The sequence below is a fragment of the Monodon monoceros genome, unplaced genomic scaffold (genome assembly GCF_005190385.1).
Source record: "Monodon monoceros isolate NGI ecotype Baffin Bay Population unplaced genomic scaffold, NGI_Narwhal_1 Super_Scaffold_20, whole genome shotgun sequence".
NCBI lineage: Eukaryota > Metazoa > Chordata > Mammalia > Artiodactyla > Monodontidae > Monodon > Monodon monoceros.
Window position 1 is genome coordinate 2,558,226 of NW_021703777.1, and position 21,406 is coordinate 2,579,631.

A 21,406-nucleotide genomic window follows, 5' to 3' on the forward strand; every position below is an offset into this window, starting at 1 on the left:
TTTCTTTACAAGGGTGATCTAGAATCAAGATTTAAGATTTTAACACAACATTCCATATGTACAGAAATCCTGTCTACAAAAACCTTGTTATGGTATATGCCCTTCTTAGATCACTATAGTAAGAAGAAGCTTATTCTCTGGACACCATGGATTGTGAGCTTAAATTTGAAATGTTTTGTGTCCTTCAACGAGTAAATCTGATTTTGCAGTCTGATGCAACAGAGAAAAGCCCTATGCCTGACTTCAAATATATCTCTCTTCTTTGCTCGTCTCTGTGGTAAATACACCCTTTTAGTCCATGGACTTGATTTCTAGAACGCTTACATGCTGGCCTTCCAGATCTTCCAGATGGACTTTGATTTGTCAGCATCTATTTTTATTGCAGTGCCACAATAAAATTGACTGTCCCAGATACAGCCTCTCCCGCAGAAAAAATAGGCATGTCCACTAATGTCACTCGTGTTTCCCAGATACAGCCTCTCCAGCAGAAAAAATAGGCGTGTCCATTAATGTCACTCGTGTTTCCCGCATAGATTTTAGTAGCTGTGTCAGACTTCAGCTCAGATATTTTAGTGGCAATTGTTGCTGAATGGCTTTACGTGGTATGGTGACTGGTAAGCTAAGTGCTGGGGTAAAACGAGTAGATCTAAGAGCCAGCATCTTCTTCTGAAAGTGTATCCCTGAGCTCGGCTAACTCTGTTCTATGAACTTCCGCCATAAACCCTACGACAAGATAAAAGACAGGCAATAGAAGAACGCTTTCATGAAAACCAGGAAGCAGAGACAATTAAACAGCAAGGGAGCTCAAGTCAGGTCTGCAAGCAGCGCCCTGAGTCGGGAGTGGAGAGCCAAGGGCAGCTGTGGGTCTCCCTCTGCACTGGCCCGTGTGGCCATATAATGAAGCAAGAAAGCGTGTTCTCAGGGGTAAAAGGCTATGGAGAATCTTTTCTGCGAGTGTCTAGGCAAGGGAGGTAGAGGTTAAACACTGTTTTGCGGTAGCCTCTTCTCAGCAATGGTAGAATCTTCTGCGGGCTGTAGCAGATAGAGTCACGCCACTCAGAGAAATGCCAGTGGTACCTCTGGACGGGTGTTCAATGCAGATCACTACGTGCTTTCTGTTTATATAGCTGGTAGTTACCACAACAAAAGCTTTCCATGTGCCTTTTTTCATTCTCTTCACATTCCTTAGGATACATATGTACCCATATGAACACCTCATGCCTACGCAACTCAAAACATTTTTTCTACTAACACAGAAAAAAAGAAACATTATATATAAATATATCATTTCGGCTATTATGTAAGTGGCTACACTTACATTATGTGAGAATCCCTATGAAATCAGCAGTACGTGGGAAAAGGATATTTTACTAGAAAACAAATCATTCTTAACCGACTTTTGTGTGTGATTAAAATTTAGCTTTATCATGTTTTATTTTTATATTTCAGGGACTTTGAAGGCAACCATATCCATAATTTAAGGAATTTGACTTTCATTTCCTGCAGTAATTTAACTGTTTTGTAAGTAATGTTTTGTCCTTTTGAAGTATCGTTTTATCTCTTTACAAATAAAATGAATCATTTATGCGAACAGAATCTAGCATAAACATGCATAGTAATTACAGCAAATGTTCCCTCTCAACTTGAAGTTTTTTGAAAAGGAAGCACATTGGCAAAATTACTGAAGTTCAAACCAGGCATAACCACAGATTCACAACATACGTGGGTCATCACAATGGTACTATCTTACGTGAGACCTGCTTTTCTCAACCTTACAAGTAAGACCCAATTTAAGGGAAAAAACATTTCTCATAAACCACCTAGAATCTGCCCTTGGATCTCAGTTTCAGAAACACCAAATTAAAGTCCTAATCTATAAAAATTATTACTGCAAAGACTGTGGGGGAAATTAATTATAACTTTTAGAAACTGTAGAATGTTCACACCCCTGAGGATGTAACTGCGGACACCAGGATAAACCTTAGAATGTTATCGAGTATAATTTCTCCTTATACTCCTCTCTGGCTTACTTTAAATTCAGGGTGCCTCTTCCATAACAGTGAGGGATACTGGGGCTTCCTTCAGTATAAAAGTATAACTGCCTCATTTGCAGTTTATTCCTCCAGAAGAGTATTTTTCAAATTGTGGGTTGAAACTCACAAGCAGGTGATGAAAGCAATGTAGTATGTCCCGAGCCACATTTTTTAAATGAAAAGGAATAGAATTGAATTGAATAAAAACACCAGAGTACAATTCAGATGATTAAATGTATTGTTCCATGAATCTTGGGTTGTGTGGGTGTATATTATGTCCCAATGCAAAATGCATTTTTCTACTGTCGGTTACCATGTGAAAAGTTTGAAAATCATCATATTAAGATATACAGGACCCCTGTGTACGGGCAATGCAATAGCTACCACTGACACAACAAAAATTTTTACCCAGTTATGCCCTCCGCCCCATTCCAGTGGGCTCAAAGCCACTGAAATGTGTGAACTTTTCTGCAGTGCGTTTAGCAGTCTTCAGATGCAGGATTCTATCAGTCATGCAAAACAGTTCATGGTAATTGCCCAAAGGAAACCAAATTGCACTTAAAGGACACAGGCCAAATAAATATCCAAAAAATGTAGCCCTTCTTTTCTATTCTACTTGTATTTGTTTTTAGAGAACCCTCTGTGTGAAGAAATCATTCGTGAGTTTCCTCTTCGCAGATGCTTGTGTTTTTCTGGTCCAAGGATGCTGGGAGAAAGTGGTAACGGTTTGGAGTGCTGAGAGGAAATAAATACTTAAGGATGGGACGAGGCCAGGTTCCAGGCATGTCCCACAATGCCTCAAGAACTGGAAATCTTTTAAAGGTTTCCTGTGAGTTAGTCCTTTATGCTATCTCATAACACGACGTCAGGGCAGAGATGAACTGTCAGGACTTACAGTCTCATTCAGCATCCCAAACTAGAGATCTTCTGAGTTGGTCCAGCTTGAAGTAGACCTCCTGCAGCATATCCACCCTAAATCACATCAACTGCCCAATGTGCACCAGTGCTATTGTGTGGGAGGTATTTTGTTCGACAGACACACCATGAAGCCTACAGAGGCGACCCTAAGGCAGCTCCCTGGGCTGACGCTCAGTCTGTATTCTCAGGAGTCAAGGTTTTCACTCTTCCCCTGTGGAGCTCTTCCTTAAATCACTTAGAAATTTGAACACTACTTTACTTTTATCATCATTGAAAGATCTGGGAAATTTAAGATTAAAGTTATTACAGACTGGGTAATTTATCACGCTACTTCAACCTCTCTTGACGTGAAAAGTGCACTCCACGTAATTATCTTTGTTTCTCCGATAACTCACCTATCAGTTACCTCTGGAAGCTACAACATCCTTTTCTTTTTACTTTCAGGGTAATGAGGAAAAACAAAATTAATCACCTCAGTGAAAACGCGTTTGCACCGCTCCAGAAACTAGATGAATTGTAAGCTCGATTACACATATATTGATAAGAATTTTCTTTCTACTGTTCTAGTTCGTGGTTGTCACACGTATACCTTTTTATACACTTAAGAAAGATTTATTTTTCTCTCTTCCTAGCACTATTTCTGCATACCTTGAGCCACAAAGGAATTCTGATAGTTAAAAAAATATGTGTAAAGGAAACTATAAAATAAATATTTGAGGAAAGTGAGGTAAGGGAAACATAGCTGTGGAGAAAGAATAAAGTCTGAGGAGATCAATAAATAAAATACATCTTGCACCACTCTAACCCACTGCTGGAGAGGGATAGCAAATTTATCTTTAAGTTTCCTGGAGAGTTAGGATTTAAAAACCAGGAGATAAAAAGACACCACTCTGCTGATTCTGAAACCAAAGGATAATCTTGGATCCATAAGGAAATTAGACACTACCATGGGTAACATCCCAGACTATAATAATGGAAAAGAGAGCTATTTATAATGTCCCTTTTTTAAGATCAATGACACAGTTCCAAAGGACATTAAGACAACTCTCTGATAAATCAAAGCCTTGTGGTCCAAGCACATAGGAGCTGATTGTCCAAATAAAATATACACAGGACAACAAATGAAGTACATGTCCTTCAGACAATTTTTTATTTTTTACCATTAATTTCTTCAACTGGGTTTTTGCTAAAGTTTAGGCTAGCCACCAGTTTGATTTTGTGAGTTCTAGAAAGAATCTGGAGTATGGACAGAAGATATATGTTTGACAATTAACTGGGCAGAACTTTGATTCATTAAAACTTGTCCATAAAAATTAAAGAGTGTAACTAAACTGTTTCTCGGGACACCTTACCTGCAAACTAAGACAGGTGGAGGGAATACACAGGCCACAGACAGAAACGTTCCTCGGGAACCAATGAAGCATTGTGCTCCAAAACATCAATAAACAAGCCACTGAAACCCCATTTTTCCATGACCATTAGCTTGAAACATTTTTCAGTAGACAGTACCAATCATTCACAAAATGCACAAGAAAATCTCAATAGATATAGAACCAAGCACCTGCTGTAACAGCTCCCAGTGTCTGGCAAGTGAACCATACCATCAACACATAGGAAATTATTTTATTCTCAGTAGTAGGGAGAGGTGCGTGTAGGTGACTCGAAAGGTAGTATCTAGCCATGAAAATACACGCTCGTCAAGGGGTGTATGCTTTTCCTTGTTTTATCCTACTTGCCACCGCGATCTGAATACCAGAAGGTAATTTCTGCCAATCCTGACTTGCATTGTGGCGCTGAGGTGCAGGTTCTAAGTATCAGTAACCAGTAGTGAGCATGGAACACAACAGCTTGGTCCGTAACCAGTGCTAATGCAGGTTCAGAGATAAAGGAAAGAGCAACAAAGGGGCAGAGAGGGGCACCAAGGCCAAGAATTAGTCCTGCCTAAACCCTGCCGAGTCCCATACCCAACGCTGGCTTGACAAATCGGATTTACAGGGATGAAAATGGCATGTTTTCTAAGAGGTGATGGCTTTAAATGGGTGGGTCTAGACCTCAAATGAGTGACCCTCCCTTTGAGAGAGGGTTTGGACTACACTCTGTGCCTCTCCTGGCTTGATCCCACTGACAGAGTTAATGAGGGCAAATAAATTGGCAGTAATCAGGATTGACTTCTCACAGTAGACTTTAGTTCTGATGGCAGAAACTCTTGGCTACATGCCTGATTTACTTTGTGCTTTTAAAGTCAACTACTCTAGGTGATAATGTGTTTCCTGAGCCCATTCAGAAATGGACCTCAAGTCCAGTTAAGTTTAGACCAACTTTCCTAAAGCGAAACTGAGAAAATGGTCTTTTCACACATCACTTAGGGTCTAGGCCAAATGTTCCCCATTACATGATTCATGATAAAAGAACTATATGTCAGAATTGGCTCTAATAGCCGAAACAGGACTCCCACCAGAAACAGCCAAACGTGATATTTCAAGACTTAATATCCTCGTGGACTCTTCGAAATCTGTTTTTCACATTGCCTCACTAACATGATCCATCTTTTACTTGGCTTCCCATACAAAGAACTGGAATTGTGCCACCACTTTTACCTAAATATGAAGCAGGTCGAGTCTGTTAATGGTCTTCTAGGTAGGGATACAAAGAATAGCTAGCCAAAAATTAAGCTAGATGCTGGAGAGCCCAAGTTGAATAGGTACAGGGCTTGCTCTGAAAGAGATCACATCCTTCAGAAGAGGAGAATGTATGTACAGAAACAGTTTTAATATGATGTTATAAGTGCTGTATGTGTTATCCATGCTACATACAGGAGAACAGAGAAGAGAACGCCTAAGCTCCCTGGTCACAGAGGAGTGACACGTGAGCAGAATCTCTTTTTTTTTTTTTTTAAGTATAGTTGATTTACAATATTGTGTTAGTTTCAGATGTAGGCAAAGTGATTCAGTTATGCATACCCATTCTTTTTTCAGATTCTTTTCCATTACAGGGTATTACAAGATATTGAATATAGTTTCCTGTGCTGTACAGTAAATCCCTGTTGTTTATCTGAGCAGAATCTTGAAGGATGAATAGGGAGTTCACCAGAAGGACAAGAATCAAAGCTTATTCCAGGCAGAAGGAAGCACCCGTGCAAAAACCCGGAGGTTGAAATACTGAGATGCCTTCAGGCCCTGGTGAAAGTCATTTTGACTGAGTAGAATGTGGTAGGAAACTGAGCTGGAAAGCTAGACAGTGGCAAGATATTTAAAGGCTTTTTTTATATCACACTAAGAAGTTTTGATTTTATCTTCTATGCAACAATGAGCTATTGAAGGATTTTAAGGGATGAAATTTTAGAAACATTCCTTTTGTTGTCAAATCAGACCATCTACCTATCTTCACAGGCAATTCACCCATGGAAACATAAATAACAAAAACAGCCTCAAGGTTCAGTTTACAGTATAAAAATAAAACATTTACAGCAAAGACATTTATAATATTGATTACATTAGCTACTTTTTAGTTTTAAAAACTCAGTCTAAATCTATCTTGCCCTTCCAAGTTGAATAACCTAACTTTTGATTTATAAGCACTGCAATAACAAATAGATCTATTCCCATGCTTCTCCCTGTAGCAACTAATAGGATTTGGAGATGGACAGGGAAAGCGGTTAGGCTTTCTCTTAGTATCTCTTGATGACATTGAAGAACTCAAGCCTATTGAAAGATTGTCTTATTTAGAAGAATCTGAGGCTTTGACAGGTTGCCGCTGTCAAAGCTACCGGAAGAGCTGCTACTGTCCAAAATCTTCTCACAACTAAGCTACAAGTTCATACCACTTTAGGCAGCCCAACCTCTAATACGTACATGAAGTAACATACAAAATATTCTGCCCCAGGTGTGTATGAGATCCAGTGTATATCAGCTGTGGAAGAAACTGGAAACTGAAATAATCCACTTCCAGTTGAAAGTTATAATACACCCAAGCAAAGGAAAAAATTAAGGTTCCAAAGCGTATTTCTACTTTAGCAAAGGAAGGAAGGGCGGGAGGGAGGGAGGGAGCAAGGGGAGGAAGAAGAGAAAGGAAGAAGGGCACAACACATATATTAATTGAATTAGAAAATTGTATCTATTAGAACTAGATCAAATACCACCAAGTACTGTCTCTGAGTGAGCAATAAAATGGGATATTTTTATCTTTTACCATCTCACTCCCTTTTTAAAGTTTTGACTTCTATTAATTAATATAACTCACTAATGGCATTGTTTGAAAGTAGTCTAATGTTTTTTTAATAAATTACAGAACTATGAGTAAAGTCTTAAGGAAATAATATGACATTTGCAATTGTTTCCCTAGGGATTTAGGAAGTAATAAGATTGAAAATCTTTCATCACTTGTCTTTAAGGATCTGAAGGAGCTCTCACAGTTGTAAGACTGATACGAATTTTGTACCTTTATTTTTTAACTTATTTTACTTCTAAAAATTGTGATTAAAATATACATAAGTATGTATATTTACCATTTTAACCATTTGTAAGTGTACAACTGTGGCATTAACTTCATTCACATTGCTGTGCAACCATCACCACCATCCATCTCTAGAACTTTTCCATCTTTCCAAACTGAAACTCCATACATATTAAACACTAACTCCCCATCAACCCCTGCCCCTCCAGCATCCATCACTCTGTTCTGGCTCTATGAATTTGGCATCTCTAAGTACCTCATAAATCAGTGGAATCATACATATTTGTCCCTTTATGACTGGCTTATTCCACTTAGCATAATGTCCTCAAGGTTCATCCACAGGTTGTAGCATGTGTCAGAAGTTCTGAATATTATCATTCTGAATAATAATCCGCTGTATGTAAGTACCACATGGCGTTTATCCATTCATCCATTGGTGGACACTTGGGTGGCTTCCACCTTTTAGCTGCTATGAATGTGGGTGTTCAATATCTGTTCAAGAGCTTGCTTTCAATTCTTTGGGCATATAACCCCAGAAGTAGAACTACTGGATCATATGGCAACTCTATTTTTAATTTTTAAAGGAAACACCATACTCTTTTGCATAGTGGCTACACTATTTTATATTCCCACTATCAGTGCACAAGGATTCTACTTTCTCCACCTCTTTAACAACACTTGTTATTTTATATTTTTTGATAATCGCCAATCTAATGGATGTGAAATGGTGTTTCATTGTGGATTTGATTTGCATTTCTCTAATGATTAATGATGTTGAGCATCTTTTCATGTGCTTATTGGCCATTCATGTAACTTCTTTAGAGAATACCTATTCAAGTCTTTTGCCCGCTTTTAAACTGGGTTGTTTGGGTTTTTGTTGTTAAGTTGTAGGAGTGTATATATTTTAGGTATTAAATCATTTTCAGATATATGATTTACAAATGTATGCTCCCATTCTGTAGGTTGCCTTTTCACTCTGTTGACAGTGTTTTCTGATGCACAAAAGTTTTTGATTTAGATATAGTCCAATTCTTGTTTTTTTTCTCTTTTGTTACCTATGTTTTTGGTATCATATACAAGAAGTCATTGCCTAATCCAATGTCATGAAGCTTTTCTCTTATGACTTCTTCTAAGAGTTTTAAAGTTTTAGCTTTTCTATTTAGGCCTTTAACCCATTTTGAGTTAATTCTGTACATGGTGGAAGCTAAGGGTCTAAGCTCTTTTTTTTTTTTCATGTGGATATCTATCTGGTTTTCACAGCACTATTTGTTGAAAAGATTGTCCTTTCCCCATTGAACAATCTTGGCACATTTTAAAAATTATTTGACTATATATACAAAGAGTTGTTCCTGGGCTCTCCATTCTATTCCATTGTTCTATACAACTATCTTTTAGCCAGCACCACACTGTTTTGACTACTGTAGCTTTGTAGTAAGTTTTGAATCAGGAAGTGAGACCTCCAACTTTGTTCTCTTTTTCAAGGTTGTTTTAGATATTCAGGTTCCCTTGAGATTCCACACGAATTTTAGGATGGATTTTTCTATTTATGCAAAAAAAAAAATCATTGGGATTTTGACAGAGATGACACTGAATCTGTAGATTGCTTTGGGTAGTATTAACATCTTAACAATATTGTCTTCCAGTCCCAAAACACAGAATGTCTTCTTTAACTGATGTCTTCTTTAATTTCTTTCAGCAACATTTTGTTTTCAAAGTGCAAGTCTTTCACCTTTATTCAGTTTATTCCTAAGTACTTTGTTCTTTTGATGCTATTGTAAATGGAATCATTTTCTTAATTTTCTTTATGGATTGCTCATGGTTAGTGTATAGAAATGCATTTGATTATTGATTATTGTTTGATTATTATGTGTTGGTTTCACATATGGCAATTTTGTTGAATTTATTATAATAGTTCTGACAGTTTTTGTGTGTATGTGTGTGTGAAATCATTAGGGTTTTATACACATAAAATCATGTCATCTGTGAACAGAGATAATTTTACTTCTCCCTTCGCAATTTGGATGCCTTTTATTTCTTGCCTAATTGCTCTGGCTAGGACTTCCAGTAGTATGTTGAATAGAAATGGCAAAAGTGGGCATCCTTGTCTTCTTACTGATTTTAGAGGAAAAGCTTTCGGCCTTTCACCATTGGCTATGATGCTCACTGTGGCTTTCCTATATGGCTTTTATTATGTTAAGGTCGTTTCCTTCTGTTCATAGGTTGTTGAGTCCCTTTCCCTTCTTTCATACAACACATTTCTTATTGTCATCCTTCCTCTCTTCCCTTCTTTCTGTAGTCACTGCCCCTCCCCCACCCAAGTAATGGTCTAATCTGCAATAAATTTCTTAAAAATTGAACCTGCCCTGAGAAGGTCCCTTTAATCAACAATTCTTGTTTCAAGGTGTTGTTTTGCAAAGATTCTGAAATCTTCTCCATTTACACTCAGCTACACTGTCACTCTGACCTCTGTTTCTTTGTTTCTAACTATAGAGCCTTTTACTTTTCATTTCATGCCTCACAAATTGCTAACACACTATGCCACTCTTTGACATGATTTACTGTAAAAAGCATTCAATGTGATTTCACTAATTCAAGTTTTGACTAAATGAGATTCTTCTTTCTTTCATTTAAACCACACCTGATGATAGGCAAAACCTAAAGTGGTGTGGCTTCCCTTTGGGTACCCTGCTGCTCCTCTGGTGGGACCGTCTCTGGACCTCCCCACCTTCACGCTTACATTCTCTCAGCTCTGTCATTAATGCACTTACTGACAGCCGTGCACTGGCCTAAGAGTTCTGTTTCCATTAATTCATTTGAATGTCCAACGAGCCCTAGGGGTCAAGTGACATTGTTGTACTTTTTTTGTTACTGTTTAAAAGTAACCCTAAGTCAAGAGACATTTTCTCTTTACTCAGATACTTTTTAAGAATTGACCTATTGCTGCTCTTTTTTTAAAACAGGAATCTTTCCTATAACCCAATCCAGAAAATTCAAGCAAACCAATTTGATTACCTTGTCAAACTCAAGTCTCTGTAAGTATACACCTATGGGGATAGTTTTATGATGTAATTTTTATTTACATACTGGTAGCTAATAAATTCTATGAAATAAGACTGATAGGACCTCAAATCAGAAGCTTTAGTCCCAGGATATTGGTTAAACTCCAGAAAAACATATAAGATGAGTGCTTGCTGGTCTACAAACAGATAGCTATTAGTTTAATCTTTCGTATTTATAAGCCACAAATTAGATAATGATTAATCATTTCATATATTTCTGTAATCACCAGAAGCTTATGTTGGATTGTTTGCTTGATCCTCTGAAGGCATCTATGCATATTTATTCCTTCATTAGCACTGCGTATCTAAGAATTTATTATAGCCATCGTTATCCCAAGATGGAATGTTCTAGATGATATAAGTCGTTACTTGCAACACACACACACATAAACACACACACACAAATTATGTTAGGGTCTAAGAATTGCCTTAAGAAGGTAAACTTCTGTTCTTTTAAGTGTTCCCTCAGTAAAATGGCATTTTATTAGAAAAACATTTATTATTTAAAATTATTAGAAAAACTTCAAGAATGTAAAATGTCTCTGCTATTGCAATATTGTCTAAAAGATAATGCTTGTTCATTTATTTCAAAAATATATATTGAGTAGTTACTATGAAAAAAACATTGTTCCACTCTCTATTAGAAGCCAAAAAATTCAAATAAGCAGGATATATACATATAAATAGCAGAATCAAAAAGGCATTGGGAGAAAAAAATGGGTTATTATGGGATCATATGAAATCATGTGTGTGAAACTTTTGAAAATTGTAAAGCACTGTAGAATTTAAAGAATATTTCATTCAATAAAAAAATGTTTTAATAAAAACATTTTTAAAGGAGTTGGGGAAGTGCCTAGGGAAGGTTAAGTATGAATGTTTGGTTCCGAATAAGTGTTAACTAACAGAATTTTATTAAACTGTCTGTCACAAAAACTCATTTTATTATACCCTGCATAACATTTTTCTGATAATTAATTTGATATTTTTAGCAGCCTAGAAGGAATTGAAATTTCAAATATCCAACAAAGGATGTTTAGACCTCTCACGAATCTCTCTCACATGTAAGCAGATGTTTTTTCTTGTTCTTCACCTTGATTTTAGTCTTTTACGTTTCCACATGTATTGTGCTAATACCTCCATGCCCAATGCATCCAATCTATTAACATTTTCTACTGATTAATTTGCCTAAACAATAATTAACTCTTAAAGCGTTGGTATTGGGTGGGGTGATTTTTAGTTCTCCATGATCTGGCAGAATGAAAGGAGTTTTGTCTGAATGTCAGACAGCAGGAGTGTGGAGGGAACCCACTCAGGCTTGTAAACTCTCCCGAGCCCTGATGCCACTCACTGATAGTCACGTTTGTCCACTCAGCTAGTAATTTGTGCACATGGCACAAATGTGACCAGATGAAGAAGTTACATAAACAACATAAAATAATTATAAATAATTCATGTAAATGGAGGAAGGGAAGAGAGAAATCCTCTTCAGTGAAAATTGCCCACAGTGTCAGGGCATGATGTGCAAGAGTGTATGGATAAAATGGTAAACCAGGAAAAATCTTTTATTCAAACAGTGTGTCTCATCATGCCATCAATTACATGCTTCAGAAACATTTTCTTTAATTGAATGTAATATATAGCAGTATATATATGAAATATATTCGAATGGTCTCCATGCCAAGGTAATTAGTTCCCAATAATTTAGAAAGTGTCATGGCAGTCACCACCACTCTATAATCTTGCTTGTATTTTAAATCTAACGGAGGATACTGGGAGTTTTTTTTCCCATAATTCCTCAGAGAGCATGCCTATAAAAGTTTCCTTGGTTGCACACAACATAAAACACTCTGACTAAATTAAGCAAAGCAGAGTTTATTGGAAGAAAATGGTGTAGGTCACAAAACCCAAGAAACAAGGAGCAGAACCGAATTGAGCAGAAACCACGGCAGATCCTGGGATCCAGGCAGCAAGAGTTAAACAACAGGACAATATACTATAATTGTCAAATTTTTATCTTGTATTTTACTACAACTCCTTATACTATAAAGATCACTTATATTTTTTGCCAGAGTACATCGCTTTAGGGGCAGAAATATCTAATTTAAATCCTAATTTCTGCATTTATTAGAAAATTTCCTAGCAGATAATTTGCCTCCATTGAAGAGTCATCTTCTTGTATGGTGATACTGACATCAAGCTCATGGAGCTGATCTGAGAAGTTATTCTTGATACTTGGAAGATGCTCAATAAACGGTGCTGGTGTTGGTGGTAGCACAGTAGTAATTACTGATTATCTCGGTGGTGTTTTATTAACAAGGGAGGTCTCTCTACTGATGAAAGAATTCACTCAACACACATTTATCGAACACCCTATTATGTACCAAACTCTAGCGTGAGGATAAGCATGTTGTTAGCAAGTAGCTACAGATCACACAAATTCTATACTAGAAAAGCCATAGAAACACAGAGGACAAATTCTCTTCCCCTGGGTTTGAAAAAGAAAAATCAGTTGCAGCAACCATAGGAGTTATGTAACGGTGGATTTATTAACACATGCACTAAACACTGAAAACCCAGTAACATGTTTCCTTGGGTGGATTGTCCTGATCACATGCTAACATTTGATTTATATTCTAAGACATGTCTAGCACTTGTATGTTTATTACGTCTTTTTGCGGCTCTCACCCACACATTCTTTTGAAAACCAAGTTAATGAGAATTAAACTTAAGGTTAAATCTTCAGTATCCCTAATGTTTTACATTCATTCCTCTGAGTCTCATATTAAGACGTTTTCTTTCTACTGAGAGAATGTAGAAAATAGATATGAATGTAGAGTGACACTGACTTCAGTTTAAAATCTTCTTTTCCCTTCTCTCTGCACATCAGCTATTTTAAGAAGTTCCAGTACTGTGGCTATGCACCCCATGTTCGCAGCTGTAAACCAAACACTGATGGAATCTCATCTTTAGAGGATCTCTTGGCGAGCATTATTCAGAGAGTATTCGTCTGGGTTGTGTCTGCAGTTACATGCTTTGGAAACATCTTTGTCATCTGTATGCGACCTTATATCAGGTCTGAGAACAAGCTGCATGCCATGTCGATCATTTCCCTCTGCTGTGAGTATTTCCTGGCTGAAGAGGAATAACAGTTTCAAAATATATGAAAGCGTTGCTATTAGACAATAAGTAACGAGAGCGGTAGAATTATGAGAATTTTAAAATTTCTCCCCTTTGCTTATATGTTGTTTTCACGTTCGCTACAATGAAAATAAAATTACTTTAGCGATAAGAAAGAAAATAAGTTTTTAAAATAAGAAAACTCAGCCACCTTACACAGATTAATGAAGGGCTCATTCATTAATTTTTTTCTCATAAAGAAGCTTTTGTTCATTTGCTTTCTTCTCTGATGAAGAAAGCGAATTTAAAATTATTAAATAATTTATTTAAAATTATGATATTATAAATAATATCTTTATTATTTAATAAAATAATATTTTATCAAAGCATGTAAAATCTTTTACTATAATCAAATTGGACCCTTTCATGGTTCCAGAGCTGTGTTTATTTCTTGTTTGAATGTCCAGTTCATGGATACTGACTTCAAACGTTGTTTTTCTGGTCTCTGAGCTTCTACATTCTTTTCCATTCATAATTTGAAATATTTAAATAAGAAAGTGTTTTAGGCAGTATTAAATTTTTTAAGTTTTTGAAACGTGATTGCAAGGTATTATGTTAAATGAGGAATACAAAAATAAATTAATTAATTAAATAAAAGCAAGAAACCAGTCCTCAGGGTGTTTATAATCTTGGTCAAGTGGCCTATAATTTACCCATCCTACCTCAAGCAGGAATCAATCTATACGATGTTCTCCTTCTTTACAAGTGCTGTGCCATGTCTTACCCTCGCCCTCACTCAAAGTATAATGTCGAACTGTCTTTTCATTGCAAGCTACCCAAGAAACAGAACTCAGAAATGGTTTACTACTTTGTATTGTTAGTTACACAATTTTGAGTTTGCTCAATTTCCCTGATACAGGCTGAAAGATAACCTCGGTGTTTAAAGATTAGGGCCAGCCTTACGATGTATACCGTGATGTGACTTTAGGATCGTTGTATAGAATGCTTGCGCGGTCAAATAAAAAATCTCACCTACTCTCTGATATGTAATATCTGCTTAAAAAGCAAATACACCAAGAAGTGTACCACATTAACAGCTGATGTGGGGGATGGGGGAGTCTGAAAAGAGACAGAGAAAGATGTTCAGATGGGAAGAAAGAATCAGAGAGAACAGTTTTGCTTCGACCACCCCTGGGTGACTCACTGAAGCCCCTCAGAATTATACTGACTACAGAGCACTTCATAATTATTCACATCTTCAAAATGACAGACCTCAAAATTCATAGTCATTACTCTGTCATAGCAACTTCTGGATTACTTTCTCTGGGATTTTGAATGACTTAAGTTTCTTAAGCTGGGAGAATTTCCATGGAAGAGATGAACCAAATTATAACTTCCCAATCTTGTCCCTAATTGAATGCTCATGCATTTTACTCATTTACTCAGCACTGCTAGGTGATGGGACTAGAACAGAAAGCAAAACAGACAAGACTCCTGCTCTTACAGACTGTGTATTAGACGAAAACAGAGGAATGATTACATAATTGGCTGCAGAGGGTGCTCTAAGAGTGCTTAGCAGGGAGAGTTGATGAAGTGGTCCTTACCCATAAATGAACTCTTAGAATAAAACTTCCCTCCCCCGCCCCCAAGATACAAGGAACTTGGCTATTTGGGGCTAATATTAAAAATATTTCTGGGGCTTCCCTGGTGGCACAGTGGTTAAGAATCCGCCTGCCAATGCAGGGGACACGGGTTCGAGCCCTGATCCGGGAAGATCCCACATGCCGCAGAGCAACCAGGCCCGTGCACCACAACTGCTGAGCCTGTGTTCTAGGGCCCGCGAGCCACAAGTGCTGAAGCCCGTGCGCCTAGAGCCCGTGCTCCGCTACAAGAGAAGCCACCGCGATGAGAAGCCCGTGCACCGCAACGAAGAGTGGCCCCCGCTCGCCGCAACTAGAGAAAGCCCGCGCGCAGCAACGAAGACCCAAAGCAGCCAAAAATAAATAGATAAATACATTTTTAAAAAATTCTGCTTAATGATAACTCCATCTTACCTATTTATTTCTCTAAATTTGTGAAATTCACTGATCCCTGTAGGTGCCGACTGCCTGATGGGAATCTATTTGTTTGTGATCGGAGCCTTTGACCTGAAGTTTCGAGGAGAATACAACAAGCACGCACAGCTGTGGATGGAGAGTATTCACTGCCAGCTCCTGGGGTCCCTGGCCATTCTGTCCACAGAAGTATCAGTGTTACTTTTAACGTTTCTGACAGTGGAAAAATATATCTGCATTGTATATCCTTTCAGATGTTTAAGACCTGGAAAATGCAGAACCATTACAGTTTTGATTCTCATTTGGATTATCGGTTTTATCGTGGCTTTCATTCCACTGAGCAATAAAGAATTTTTCAAAAACTACTACGGCACCAATGGGGTATGCTTCCCTCTTCATTCAGAAGATACAGAAAGTACTGGAGCCCAGATTTATTCAGTGGCAATTTTTCTCGGTAAGAAACTCTGTATTAGAAGCCCTTTCATTCAAATGCTAGAATAAATCACAATCTGAATCTCATTATGCCTTTTAATATTTACAACTTTCTATTTCAGATCTTCTAACCAGAATGGACATTGAGGGTGGATTGTATCAGAATCCCCTAAAGGGATTATTTTTTCTAAATTACCACTTCATCATATCAATTCTTATATGATACACTTGAATAAAAGACAAGATGCTAAACACTTGCATTTCATGCAATCACCCTAATAATACTAAGGAAAACATATTTTAACTCTTTGCCTTTATGATATGAACAAATCCAAAGTAGCCACACAAGTCTTTGGCTTGGGAGCAGACAACCAAGTATGTCCTCTTGTGAAAACTATTCTCAAAATATAACGAAGTAATGGAATTACCAAAAAAATTAACACAAGACAGATTAATTTAATAAGCCCAAGATAGTCATTGAATCACTATAATCTAATTTTAATATGCCATTTTAAAAATAAACATTTCATCATTCTTATAGCTTCAACAATATTTAGAATTTTTTAATTAATGATTTTTGCGCCTTAGTAATTCTTACAAAGAACAAAAAACACATTGTGGTCTTTGTATCTTCTCCTTTACAATGACAGCTAAGGGTATGTTTGCTTGTTCTGAAAGAATGTGCTTATTCATTAATCATCATCTTTGTGTTCTTTATAGGTATTAACTTAGCAGCATTTATCACCATAGTTTTTTCCTATGGAAGCATGTTTTACAGCATCCATCAAAGTGCCATAACGGCAACCGAAGTACGGAATCAAGTTAGGAAAGAGATGATCCTTGCCAAACGTTTTTTCTTTATTGTTTTTACCGATGCATTATGCTGGATACCCATCTTTATACTGAAATTTCTGTCATTGCTTCAGGTAGAAATACCAGGTATGAATTTTTTCTTCCTGTAAAGAAATTAAAAATCTGTCCATTAATATTTGCCTTATATATTTAGGTGATTCTATGTTGGATGCATATACATTTATAACTGTTATATCCTTTTCTTGCATTCATCCCTTGATCATTAGGTAGTGTCAGTCTTTGTCTCTTGTAACAGTCTTCCATTTAAAGTCTATTTTGTCTGATATGGGTATTGCTACTCTGGCTTTCTTTTGATCTCCATTTGCATGGAATACCTTTTTCCATATTTCTTCCTGATTCACTATTATAAGTTTTTATGTTTCTAGGAATTTATCCATTTCTTGTAAGTTGTACAATTTGTTGACATACAACTGTTAGTAGTATTCTCTGATGATTGTTTGTACTTCTGTGATATCAGTTGTAACTTCTACTTTTTCATTTCTAATTTTATTTATTTTGATCCCTTCTCTTTTTTTTCTTGATGAATCTGGCTAAAGATTTAGCAATATTTTATCTTTTCAAAAAACGAACTCTTAGTTCCACTGATCTTTTTGACTACTTTTTAGTCTCTTATTTCTTTCTGCTCTGATCTTTATTACTTCCTTCCTTCTACTAACTTTGGGCCTTGTTTGTTCTTTTTCTAGTTCCTTTCATTAGAAAGTTAGGTTGTCCATTTGAGATTTTTTTGTTTCTTGGCGTGTCCCTGAATCACTGTAAACTTCCCTCTTAGAACTGCTTTTGCTGTGTCTCATAGATTCTGGAGGGTTGTGTTTCTGTTTTCATTCATCTTAAGGTAATTTTTTGTTTCCCTTTTGATTTCTTTGTTGACCCATTGGTTTTTTAGTAGCATGTTGTTTAGTCTACACGTTTGTGTTTTCCCACTTTTCTTCCTGTAATTGGCTCCTAGTTTCATACTATTGTGGTTGGAAAAGATGCTTGATATGATTTTAGCCTTCTTAAATTTACTAAGACTTGTTGTGTGGCCTAGCATGCGATTTATCCTGGAAAATGTTGTATGCACATTTGAAAAGAATGTGTAATCTCCTGTTTTTAATGGAATGTTCTGTAGATATTTATTAAGTCCAACTGGTATAATGTGTCTCTTAAAGCCACTGTTTCCTTATTGATTTTCTGTCTGGATGATCTAGCCCTTGATGTGTGTGGGGTATTAAAGTCTCCTACCATCTTCTAATACTGTCAATTTCTCCCTTTATGTCTGATAATATTTGCTTTACATATTTAGGTGCTTCTATGTTAGGTGCACGTATGTTTACAAATGTTATAGCCTCTTCTTGGGTTTACCCCTTTATCATTATGTAAGTGCCCTTCTATGTCTTTTGTTACAGACTTCTCTTTAAAGTCTATTTTGTCTGATATGTGTATTGCTAACCCAGCTCTCTTTTCATTTGCATTTGCATGGAATATCTTTTTCTGTCTCTTCACTTTCAGAATGTGTGTATCTTTGCTCTGAAGTGACTCTCTTGTAGCTAGCATAGAGATGGGGCTTGTTTTTTAATCCATTCATCAACCCTATGGCTTTTTATTGGAGCATTTAGTCCATTTACATTTAAAGTGGTTATTGGTAGGTATGTACTTATTGTCATTTTGTTACTTGTTTTCTGGTTGTTTTTGTAGTTCTTCTCTGTTCTTGTCTTCTTTTAGCATATTCCCTCGATTTTCCTTAGTGTTATAATTTGGGTTCCTTTCCCTTTTTTGTGTGTGTATCTATTGTTGTTTTATGGTTTGTAGTTACCATGCCGTATATATATATATATATAATATATATATTATATATATATTATATATATATTACATATATGTATACACACACACACACAAACTGATAGTTAAGTTCAAATGCATTCTAAGAGCTCTACATTGTTATTTCCCCCTGAAGGTTTGTTTTAATATCATATTTTACATCTTTATATGTATCCCTTAACTGTTTATTGTAATTATAGTTGATTTTGACTTTACAAACTTTTGGTTTTAATCTTAGTACTAGCTCTTTTAAGTACTTGATCCACTGCCTTTACTCTATATTTGCCTTTATCAGTAAGGTTTTCTTCCTTCATATATTTTACTTTTTATTACGGCCTTTTTTTTTTCACTTTAACGGTTCTTGTAAGGCTGGTTTAGTGGTGATGAATTTTTTTAGTTTTTGCTTGTTGGGAAACTCTTTTTTTTTTAATACATCTTTATTGGAGTACAATTGCTTCCCAATGCTGTGTGAGTCTCTGTTGTACAACAAAGTGAATCAACCATATGCATGCATATGTCCCCATATGCCCCCCATCTTGAGCCTCCCTCCCACCCTCCCTATCCCACCCCTGTAAGTCACCACAAAGCACCGAGCTGATCTCACTGTGCTATGTGGCTGCTGCTCTTTCAATTCTGAATGATAACATTGCCAGGTACAGTATCCTTGATTATAGGTTTTTTCCTTTCTTTCAACACTTTAAATATATCATGCCACTCCCTTCTGGCCTGCAAATTTCTGCTGAAAAGTCAGCTGGTAGCCGTATGGGGTTTCCCTTGTATGTGACTCTTTGCCTTTCCCTTGCTGCCTTTAAAATTCTCGCTTTAACTCTTGCCATTTTAATTATTATATGTCTTAGTGTGGATCTCTTTGAGTTCATTTTGTTTGGGACTTTATGTGCTTCCTGGATCAGATGCTTCCTTCTTCAGGTTAAATTAAATAATTTTCAGCCATTATTTAATCAAATACATTTTTTGCCCCCTTCCTCTCTCTTTTCTCCTTCTGGGAACCCTATAATGCAAATGTTAGTACACCTGACGCTGTCTCTGAGGTCCTTTAAACTATCCTCATTTTTTTTAAGTTATATTTTTCTTTTTGCTATTCTGATTGAGTGATTTACACTATTCTGTCTTCCAGGTTGCTAAGGATTCTTCTGTTTCATTCTTCTGTATCGCTTACTCTACTGTTGATACCCTCTAGTGTATTTTTCATTTCAGTGATTGCATTCTTCGGCTCTGATTGGTTCTCTTTTACATTTTCTGTTTCTTTGTTATAGTTGTGTGCTCCTCTAGTCCTTTCCCAAGGCGGGTGAACATTTTTATGACCATTGCTTTAAATTCTTTGTTAGGTACTTAGTTATCTCCACTTCTTTTGGTTTTTCTCCTGGGGTTTTATCTTGCTCTTTAATTTGGAAAATAGTCCTCTGTCATCTCATTTTGTTTGACTTTCTCTGTTTGTCTCTGTGAAATTAGGCAAAACAGTTGCCTATCCTGAGCTTGATTTGTGTCCTTATGTGGGAGCACCCCTATGCGGTCTGCACATGCCCAGTGGCTTTGGTGGGAGAGTTGAATCTGAAACAAACAGGGGCAAGGGCTTTCCTGGGGCATGTCAGGCCCGTCGCCTTGGTGGGGGTTTGGGGGTTGGAGACGAAGGGGCTACAGTCAGAGCCCCATGTGAGCCAGGGTTTCTCCTGGGCCACTGGCAGCTGCTGCCTTGAGGGGTGGGGGGCTGGAACCAGAGCATGGCGAGGGCTACAGCTTCTCCTGGTGCAAGCTGGAGGCTGCCACATGTTCAATTTTTTCCACAAATGCCAAAAAACATAGTGACTATGGGAACAAAGGAACAATGATTCCAATAAATTATACTCACTGTGTTGAAATTCTGATAATCCCATGCTTAAGATGACCAGAAAGGAACACAGGTCAAAATGATTATCAAATAATTACTTCATTTTTTTTTTAGAACATAAGAAATTTTTCTTCCTGAAATACATAGCAATTTAGGGAACATTACCCCAGAGTGTGAGAGACGACAGAAGAAGGCACTCTTGATATTTAAAAATAAGGCGCATCACATTCATTAGGATGGCCGTTCTCAAAAACAGAAAATAACAAGTACCGGCAAGGATGTGGAGAAATTGGAACTCTTGTGCTGGTAGGAATGTAAAATGGCACAGCTGCTGTAGAAAACAGTATGGTGGGTCCTCAAAAACTTATACATAGGATTACCGTGTGACCCAGCAATTCTACTCCTGAGTATATACCCAAAAGAATTGAAAGCAGGGAATCAAACAGACATTCATACACCCATGTTCATGACAGCATTATTCACAGTAGCCAAAATGTGGGAGCGAAACAACCCAAGGGTCCATCAATGGACGGATGCTTAAAGCAAATGAGTTATATACACACAATGGGTTATTATTCAGCCTTTAAAGGGAGGAAATTCTGATACATGCTGCAACATGGATAGATTTTGAAAACATTATGCTACTGAAGCAAGCCAGTCACAAAAGGACAGATTCTGTAGGATTCCACTTATATGAGGTAATTAGTGTAGTCAGAGTCACAGAGACGAAAAGTTTGTGAATGGCGTTGTCAGGATTGGGGGGAGGAGGGGGGAGGGGGAGGGGGAGTGTTTAAAGGTACAGAGTTTCAGTGTGGGAAGATG

The 21,406-nt window shown here is 37.1% G+C and overlaps 1 protein-coding gene across 6 annotated transcripts in view; it reads left to right on the plus strand.

The window, feature by feature from the left end:
• The window catches only part of RXFP1 (relaxin family peptide receptor 1), a 97,415-nt gene that overhangs the window by 73,942 nt on the left and 2,067 nt on the right, over positions 1–21,406 (plus strand). For 3 of the 6 annotated variants that reach the window (XM_029235206.1, XM_029235209.1, XM_029235207.1), the window contains 8 exons: positions 1,450–1,521; positions 3,396–3,467; positions 7,293–7,364; positions 10,364–10,435; positions 11,452–11,523; positions 13,350–13,579; positions 15,677–16,087; positions 16,786–17,004. In XM_029235206.1, the coding sequence (XP_029091039.1) occupies positions 1,450–1,521; positions 3,396–3,467; positions 7,293–7,364; positions 10,364–10,435; positions 11,452–11,523; positions 13,350–13,579; positions 15,677–16,087; positions 16,786–17,004 (1,220 nt within the window). The remainder of the gene's footprint in view (positions 1–1,449; positions 1,522–3,395; positions 3,468–7,292; positions 7,365–10,363; positions 10,436–11,451; positions 11,524–13,349; positions 13,580–15,676; positions 16,088–16,785; positions 17,005–21,406) is intronic. The other 3 variants (XM_029235208.1, XM_029235210.1, XM_029235211.1) reach the window with 3 other exon arrangements.